Below are 9440 nucleotides of genomic sequence, written 5' to 3' on the forward strand. Positions count from 1 at the left end.
AGTGAAAGTGTATGTCAATTTTCCTTTTCCTTACAAGACCCGATGCAGCCTGTCATGCAACTGTCACATCTACAGTGGACCCATGCTTTGAGATCTCGAGGTGTTGGGTGCCGAGCCGAGATGTCACAAGTGTGTTGGATACCGTGCCAAGTAGTCACAAGAGTGTTGGGTATCGAGCCGAGTAGTCATAAGAGTGTTGGGCCTTGTGCCGAGCACCCTTTGGCCCGCTGGGTAAAGACCTCTGGACCTAGAACTGTGCTATGAGTTGAGGGCTATTTAAACCCCTCCATCCTCATCAATTCTTGCCAACCTCCCAACAAGGTATTCATTTCTCTGCCCTGTTCTTTGTCGTATTTTCTTTTTATATGGCCGGCCTTGATTTCGAGTGGACTTCCTCGGATGATGGGTCATCATCACATCCTTCGTCAGAGTCCCAGTCTTATCGTCCATTTTGGATGGATAACTCCACTCTTACGGCGAAGGACCTGCGCCGCTTGCGTTCGAAATACCGTATCCCGGATTCGGTTAGCCTTCGTCTTCAGAACCCGGGAGAGAGTATTGACGGTTCTTATCCCGGTGAAGTAGTATTTTATGCTGCGATGTTCCAATTTGGAGTTCGCCTACCATTGCCTCTTTTCCTTCAAAAATTTTTAGCTTTTAATCAAATAGCTCCTTCCCAAATCGTCCCGAACGGGTGGTCTACTTTGATTAGCTGCTTTATTTTGTGGTCGCACCTCGGGGGTGAGCAGCCTCTAACCGCCGCGGATTTTATGTCGCTTTATTATCTCAAACACAGCCCCGAGGATAACTTTCATTTTTATGTTAGTTCCCGGAACCAAATTCTGGTTATGGGTCCCTCCTCAGTGAAGCATTGGAAGAATGAATGGTTCTTTGTTGGCGGTGACTGGCTGGCCCATGATGAGAGAGGGTTGTATTTTCCTGTCCCGACCGAGTGTAGGGAGTTGGGTAAGTAGCTTCCGAACTCCGCCGGGACTTTCGCAAACGTCAATTCTGATATTCCATTTTGTTGGCAGTTTCCCGCAACTGTGAGCTCACCGCCGAGGCAACCACTTTCTATCACACCATTATCCAGCTACCGGATATCGAGCGTTGGGGCCCAGATTTGGTTACGGAGCAAAACCTAGTGGATTTTGGCTTGGCCCTTCTGCGTAACCCTCCAGGTCCTTGTCGAAATCCTCTCTTCACTTTGCATGAACGTCGCTTTTTACCTTTATCTTTGTTTGTAGACATGTCGAGACGGAGTGCTTCCTTGTATGAAAGAGAGCGTCGCCGGAATACCCGGGGTTTGGGGGCCAGTTCCAGTCGGGCTTCGGATATCGAGGTAACTGATTTGACCGAGGAGGGACTCCCTTCACAACACGCTCGATCTTCCATGCCTCCAACAGCCCCGAGGCGCTCTGCTCGACTTCATGGGACAGCTACCCCGTCCTCCCCCCGAGGTCACCTAGGAAGCTCCTCTCAAGTCCCAATTTTCCCTTTCTCTGGCCCATATAATTCTAATGCTGACGGGACAGCTTACCTGGAAAGAGCATTTAGTCTTTGGCAAGGCCTCGGCGACTCATCAAGTGGGTCAGACTTTGGTCTATCAAATCCTCAGCACAGCATCAGCACCTGCCTTAGCGATCTCCACCAGGTGAGTGCTTGGTAACCTCCAGTACTTGTCATAGCATTCTCCCCTAACGTTAAATCTTATCCTTGGCAGACTTTCAACCGTCTGGTGGTATTCTCGGGTCGAATTGCTGACGAAATTAACCACCTCCGCTGCCATTATGCCCCTCGGGAGGAGCTGGAACAGGCCATTTCTTCCTTCAACCAGGCCACCAGCCTTCTGGAGGGTACCCAACGTGAGTTGGAAGCAGAGAAGAGAAAATCTCGAGACGAGCTAGCTAACCTGCAGAGGAGACTTGACGAGGCCAACGCTCGACTCTCTAATTCTGAGTTCTTGGCCAGGGAATTCAAGAAAACTCAAGAGTATGTTGACTTGCAAAACTCTGCCATGGAGTGCGGTGTTTCCTGGTCTCTCCGTCAGGTTTCTACTCAACACCCTGACATTGACTTTTCCTTCCTCCCGGAGCGTTTTAGGGCTGAGCGTGACGCTCCTGACGACATGGATGACGACGACGACGAGTAATAGGGTAGCTTGAGCGAGTACTTCTTACGGTTGACTTTTATGTGCTTTGTCACTATGTTGCTTGTATTCTTTTCTTTGGAATCATCAATTAACCCTCTGACCAGTCACTTACTGGCTTACGGCTCTAACCCTGATGGAGTTTTGTTGCTTTCTTTTCGTAGGTTTCTAACTCGTTGGTCATAGCCAATGGTTTTACACCCGCTGTTGTTTTTGTATTTTTACTCCATCTCATGTTTTAACCGTGCTAGGCCAATTGACCCGCTTCTGGTTTGGCCGTGTTGAGATTGTTTAATTGTTCTTTCCAAACATGTCGATTAAAGTAGATTCATGCTTCGTCGCACATGATCGGCGTCGAGTGATGGTCGGACCCGAGCAGTGGTCGGTCCACGAGCCGTGTTTAGTCGAAAATAAGACCTATTAACAAACATAGGCTATCTCGTAAAACCGCCGACTAATGTAGATCTGTGCCTGTTCGCACTTGGTCGACGCCAACAGTGGTCGGACCCGAGCAGTGGTCGGCCCCGAGCCCTGCTTGGCCTGCTCTGTATAGCTGGTTTTACCGTCACCGTGTAGGATTGGATTTACCAAGCTTACGTCGTTGAGTAGCCGTAGTCGGTACCTGTTGCCCCCTACTCTCAATTGTATTGTCGATATCCTTTGAGAGTATGCTTGTAGACGAGACAAAGTATTTTATCAAAAAGTCTCTTGGTATCTCGTTTTGGATTTAAGAGATACAGTTGACAGAGAATCAAATAAATGGGTACTTTATTGAACACAAGGAATTAGAAATCTTGTTAAAAGTAGAAAACAACCATATTTGAAGGAAGAAATAAAAGGTCAACAGCCCCCCTTAGTAGAAGTTCTGTCGTTGTCCCTTATTGAGGTATAGTAGCATTCCCGTGACACTCGTTGTTCTCCTTTAATTTCTCCTACCCCACCCGGTGTTGGGAACTTCATGGATTAGTGATATGTGGATGGTATTGCTCTGAGCATATGCATCGTCGGTCTTCCCAGTATTGCGTTGTAGGAGGATGTGTAGTTAACGACCAAAAAGTCCACCATCTTGGTGACACTCTTCGGCTCACTTCCGAATGTTACTGGCAACTCTATCCTCCCTTCGGGGATGACCCGTTCTCCCCCAAATCCTACCAGTGGTGCCGGACTACTCTTGAGCACCTTTTCCCCTAGATCCATAGCTTTGTAGGCTGTCCAGGAGAGGATATCCGCCGAGCTGCCCCCATCCACCAAGACTCGATGTACCTTAACATTTGCTATCTTCAACGTGATAACAAGTGCATCGTTATGAGGGTGAAGGAGGTGAGTTGCTTCGTCTTCCCAAAATTCAATTGTCACCGGCCGGTTTGTAGTATACGCGTGGTAGACCTCATTTTGCTCGCGACTCGTCCTTGCTTCACGCACATCTGCTTTCCTTTTTCTCCCGGATTCTCTTTCTATGGGGCCCCCCATTATAGTTCGAATCTCTCTTGCGGGAGACTTGTCGCTTTCGCCGTTCTGGGTCGCTTTAGGTTCCTCTACATACTCCTTGAGGTAGCCCATTCGGATTAGTTCTTCCACCTCTTCCTTGAGATCAAAACAATCCTGAGTTGCATGGCCGTGATCCCTGTGGAAAAGACAATACCTTCCTTTGCTGCGCTTAGCTGACGGGGCCTTCATCCTCTCCGGCCATTTAAGCAACCTTTGGTCTTTGATCTCCATCAGCACTTGCTCGATTGGAACGGTGGTCGGGGTATACTTTTCAAATTTTCGGGGTGGATCTTTCTGGCTACTCCGATCCATCTTCTCCCATCTCGACCCTTGCGGTTTACCTCCCGACCTCTCCCTCTTTGGATCGATTCGCTTTCCGTCAGGTTCCCTTTTTGAGTAAAAGAACTCACCAGCGCTCATGTACCTCTGAGCTCGGCTCAGCGCCTCCGAGAAGGTGTTCGGTGTTCTCTTTCCGAACGAGAATGACAAATGTTCATCCCTGACGCCGGACATGAAGGCCAGCAGAGATACAGCGTCTGTAAGGCCTTCTACTTGCAGCTTCTCCTCGTTGAACCGGGCTACATAGTCGCGTAGACTCTCTGTCGTCCTCTGCTTAATGGTTAAGAGATAAGCCACGGGTCGGCTCCGACACCGCCCCCCTACAAACTGGGTCACGAATGCTCTGGCCAAGCTCTTGAAACTCGAGATCGACCCTCGTTTTAATTGTCGAAACCATATTCTGGCCGACCCGTTTAAAGTAGTCGAGAATACCCGGCACCTGACCGCTTCCGACACTCCGTAGATATCCATCCATTCCCGATAAGCATCTAGATGGTCCACTGGGTCGGTCGTCCCGTCGAATTGCTTCACCGTGGGTAGCTTGAATTTTGGAGGGACCTTTTCTCTCATGATTTCCTCCGTGAACGGTGAGTCGGCTTGATCCAGTAGTTCTTCGAGGTCGAATCCCTTCTCCTTGTGGCTATGTCGCTTCTCCGAGGACTCTGGCCGATCTGCCGGTTTGCCTTTGTCTAGACTTATCGGTTCAGAGTTTCTGTCATCATGGTCGCTCTTGCCCCCATTTGGTGCCGGGGATTTATGTTGCTTTTTCATCTTTCGAGGGTCGAAAATTTGGGTTCGTCGCCTGGTATTTCCACCTATCCGCAACTTGCTCCCTACACTGTTCGTTGACTCCTCGGTATCGCTTTCCGCTGGGCCCTTCCCCTTTTTCGGGTCTCTGATAAGGGGCACTTCGTCGGACTCCTGTCGCTCGAATTGTCGAAGGACTTGGGTCATGCGTTGAAGCATGCCCTCTACCTTGTCTTCCAAGACCGCGAACTGCTTTTGGAATGGCTCAGGGGTCGTTAATGCCTGCTCCTCGAGCAACCCCTCCTGACGCTCTTGGTTTGGCTGGCTGGTCCCATCCTCGGGTCCTCCAACCTGGGGGTCGCCCAAGTTCAGCCTCCTCTTGGCAGAGCAGTCATCATCAGAGCGTCGTGGACTCCTCTCTGGTGTCATGTTGCTCAACTGGATGCTTTAAGTCGTCCCCACAGACGGCGCCAATTGTTGATGCGTGGATTTCGGTCCTCCGATTCTCCTCCTCGCACTTACCAAACTTGTTGATCTGGGACTAGTACCTGCAAAACCAGATGAGCTAAACCGGTGCGACTCTAGTCACACGGGCTCCGATGCTTAAGTTAGCAGGAGGATAATATGAAATGTAGCTAGTTTTAGATGCCCTTACCTCTAAGGCTGGATCGCTACTTATAGTCGCCAGGTTGTTCCAGAACATTCCATAGGTAGCTAACCCTAATTTCGTTGGCGGGCCTGGGCGAAACCGCGGATCGAAGACGAAGGGCCGCTGGAAGGCCGTGGGCCGTGCCACGGGTCGGGGTCGAGCCACGGGTCGGGGCCGAGCCACGGGTCGGGACCGAGCCCCGGGTCGGGACCGAGCCCATCGCAGCCCAGTGGCTTCCTTCCGATCTTCACCTGTACCTCGACTTTCAGTTTCCATTGCATAACAATATTTATATTAGTAAATTGGTTTTTCAAAATAAAAAACTTTTTGCAGCGAATGTGATAGAAACTAATAAATGACAAAAAGCACCGCCGAAATAAATCTTATGCATATGAATAACCAGCTAAGAAAGAATTACTAGGAAAAAAAAATACTATAGTTCGGTCTTTCAATCTTTAGTTTCGTTTCTAACTGGTCTTGGACTTTAAAACTTAGAGATCAAATAAAAAAATTTATGAGAATTTATAGTAGGTTTTCGTATTTGTCATTTCGTTTTGAAAAATAGTCAGATAGTTTTTGTTAATAAAAAAATGTTCATTTCGATTTTTTCAACAATTTTATAAGTTTGAATTTGATCATCTTATCATTTCCATTTGGTTATTATTTTTAAAATCAAAATAATAGTCTCTCCCTCAAATTCTCAAATTTGTTTCTTGTTATATTATCTCTACTTTCTACATTTTCTCTCCTAGATTCTAGAAACCAACTATCTCACTTTTTAAATATATATTTGAATATAACCTAACATAACCCAAAGAGGATGACACACAAAGTTAGGCACGATCAAGGGTTATCACGAGGGAGACAACACGAGAATTGAGCAAGGGTGACAACAAGGTAGGGATTGGACGGAATTGAGCAAGGGAGACTACGATGGAGCAATAAGGAAGGTGATATAGCTATAGGTGGGGCGGGGAGTCTTGATGGGATTAAGCAAGCTAGAGCAAGGAATACAACGGTGGAACAACAAGGCGGGTGACAAATCTGTAAGTGGGGCAGAGAGTGTGGGGCAGAGAGTGGCAGAGGGTAAAGAAGGGAGAGTTCTACGGACAATACCTTTTTGAGTTAGAATTTTTTTTAATATTTTTGTATTAATTGTATCACAAAAATAAAAATTATGTGTTCATCTTATTTTTCATGGTATATGTTTATTTTAATGTTCAAGTATTTGTTGATCATCTGTTCATCGAATTTATTCATTTGTTTGTTTAAATTTTGGTATTTCTATTTTTAAAATGATTTTTTTTTCAAATTTTGTTTTAGATTTTAAATTAATTAATATTTTTTCCTTAGATTTGTTAGTATAATTAATTCTCTTGAAAAAAATATTTGAATTAAAAAATATAGGTAAGATTTTCAAAATATTTGAATGATTCATTTGAAAAATATAGTATGATTCTCCTGATAAATAATATATTCATTTAAAACTCATGGAGGCTAATTTTTTTAAAAAATTAGCAGAGATTTTATAAGTTGATAATTCTTCGCAATTGAAAGTTGTTTGACCATTTTTTAAAATGACTTATTTTAAAGAACTATATCTTTGTTAGCCCAAACTTATAGACCTAAGTTTGGTTTCAGAAGAATCATATGTTCTTGGAATTAAAAATAGTAATATGAAAATATGGGGAAAGAGATTAAATTGCATTTATTATAATGTAATCGGACACCTACGAGTCATCATAAAGAAAATACACAACTAGTTAGAAACTTTTGTATTTAATACAACAAATGTAGAGATAGGAGATCGAATTCCCGACCTCCAAAGGAGTAAGGTACCTCGACGAATATGCTCATGCTGCTGATTAAAGGAAACTAAAAGCTCCTAAAGGAAGTATGTTTCTTTGTTGAGCAGTTCCTATTTCATTTTCTTTCCATCATCTGTATTCAGTATTTTTCTTGAATTCATTATTCTTCATGGTATTTGAAGAATATAATTCCATATCGGATTGGGTAATCCACATGTCATCTCTGTATCTCTGATATATGGCGCCTTTGTAAAAGCCTCGAGTTCTATAAGCCAATGCGAGTGAACTTATTGCTCCAAACAATGTTATTGTTGCCAAAATTGTGAAAGAGCCGTTGAAGCAATGAGCTCCACTGCAAGTGAGCCCCTTACCGTTCTTGGTATTTCCAGTTCTAGTGGCTTCCATATCATACATCCTACCTATTAGAAGCACATTTAGGACATAAGATCCAAGCGGCACCGCCAGTTGCCCACAATTGAGCAGCGTTGAGTAGTGCTTGAGGCCAAATAGATCAGAGATTATGGCGAATAACAAAGGAACTTGGGCTCCAAACCCAAACCCAATGATCAGTGAAGCCACGTAGACCGAACCATGATATGGAAAGGCGATGAAGAGTATGCCAATGCAGGTGAGGAGATGGGCAAGGGCGAACATGAGAGGACGAGGTAATTTGTATTTGGTCATTAGCGTTTCGGAGATGAAGCCAGAGAAGACCCGACCGAAGAAATTGAATATGGAAATCCAAGAAACGAAGACGCTTATGGATTGAGCAGGATAGGAAAGTGATTCTGCAATCTGTCCTAGATTGTCGATGGCTGCAATGGACGACCCACATGCACAAACGGTTGCCAAGAAAATGAGAGCCATGTCTTTGCTGAGGAGAGCTTGCAAGATGGTGAAATCTTCCCCTCTTTGTGGCTTAGAAGGGGAATTTTCTTCCACTACAACATTGGAGTACGGGAAAGATTCCTTCTCCTCGGCAATAGAAAGGGTGACGGATAGATCCACGACTTGGTTGTTGAGCTTGAAGAGCAAGAATTCTTCTTTAATGGCGATCAGAAGGGGCAGACACAGTAAGGCCACAACCACGGCGACGCTTCCCAAATAGGCAGCATGGGAGAAAACAATGTGTTTTTGGGTCAAGGTAATAATAAGGATAGAGATGGCTAGAATTATGGATGCGTACAGCAGGTGGTAAAACACTTTAAGCTCCTCCGGATGTTTGCGAGCTCTGATTGTTCTAATTGAAAACAAAAGAACAATGGATATAACGGACGGAAACCATGAGAGCAGAAGAAGCACATCAGATGGATCTTCGTGGCCATAAATGGCTAGATAGATCTGAGTCAAGACGGCCCCTCCGAGGCCGACGAAGCCCTTGAGAAGGCCAATAATAATCCCTCGTCGGTCCGGGAAGTTTTTAACGCTGATGACCATAACCGCAGTGTTGGCGAAGTTTTGTGCGTTGGCAGCCAAGCCGACGTAGAGGAACATCTGCCAGAACTCGGGCTTGGCGATCCGGTGAGTGACGGAGAGCCAAATCATGATGAAGCTGAAGAAGTTGAGGGAGGAGCCGACGATGAACAGAACCCACGGCGGAGCCACCTCGGCGAGAAGTCCGGCGAAGACTCCGAGGTTGGAGCCGAGATCTTTGGAGAATCCCAAGGTGTTAACTTGGGTTTGGCTGTAATCGAATTGGGTCTTTATGACTTTGGAGTATGTTCCGAATAGGTAGGGTGAGCCGGCGCCGATCATGATCACGAACGAAGCGAACACCGAAAACCATCGCCCTTCTACAACTTGTTTCGTGAATCGCCAACCTTCTGCTGCACACATCTTGCCCATGATCCCTAATAATTTAAGAATTACTATTGATTGATTATATAGTAATCCTTAAATTACTAGGATTGAGGGAGGATTAGGAGAGATGCTCAAAATTAATGAGATTGCTCCTCAATTTGGCTACCTTATAAAAGTCTTTCAGTTCCACAGTTGAAGTACCGAACATTGTTCCCAACGCCACATGGGTAAAGTTTTATGATGGAAAATGGTTGTGCAACCACAAACCACACTCAAAACCTCCTCCCCCAACCGTCATAAAAGATAAGTTTTCTGACTCATAGATGTAGTGCTTTCGTTTTTATTTTTTATTTTTTATTTATTTTTCTGAAGTATTAGTTAATCAATTAGAAACTCTTCCTAATGTTTATTTGTTTTCTGTTTCAAACTTCTGCTTTATGGAATTATAAATAGGTATTTC

At 45.1% G+C, this 9440-nt stretch overlaps 1 protein-coding gene across 1 annotated transcript; it reads right to left on the reverse strand.

Annotated features, from left to right (window-relative positions):
• Positions 1-7309: 7309 nt before the first annotated feature.
• On the reverse strand, positions 7310-9025 carry LOC111020465 (protein NUCLEAR FUSION DEFECTIVE 4-like). Its single transcript, XM_088122226.1, has one exon. It carries the CDS (start codon positions 9023-9025, stop codon positions 7310-7312), a length of 1716 nt encoding a protein of 571 aa, XP_087978352.1.
• Positions 9026-9440: the final 415 nt, after the last annotated feature.

This window comes from Momordica charantia (assembly GCF_013281855.1).
Source record: "Momordica charantia cultivar OHB3-1 chromosome 3 unlocalized genomic scaffold, Mcharantia_2.0 BLBB01000003.1, whole genome shotgun sequence".
Lineage (NCBI taxonomy): Eukaryota > Viridiplantae > Streptophyta > Magnoliopsida > Cucurbitales > Cucurbitaceae > Momordica > Momordica charantia.

Coding starts and splice junctions, on each gene's coding strand:
- LOC111020465 (XM_088122226.1), bottom strand. CDS start 9,025: ATGGGCAAGATGTGTGCAGCAGAAGGTTGGCGATTCACGAAACAAGTT.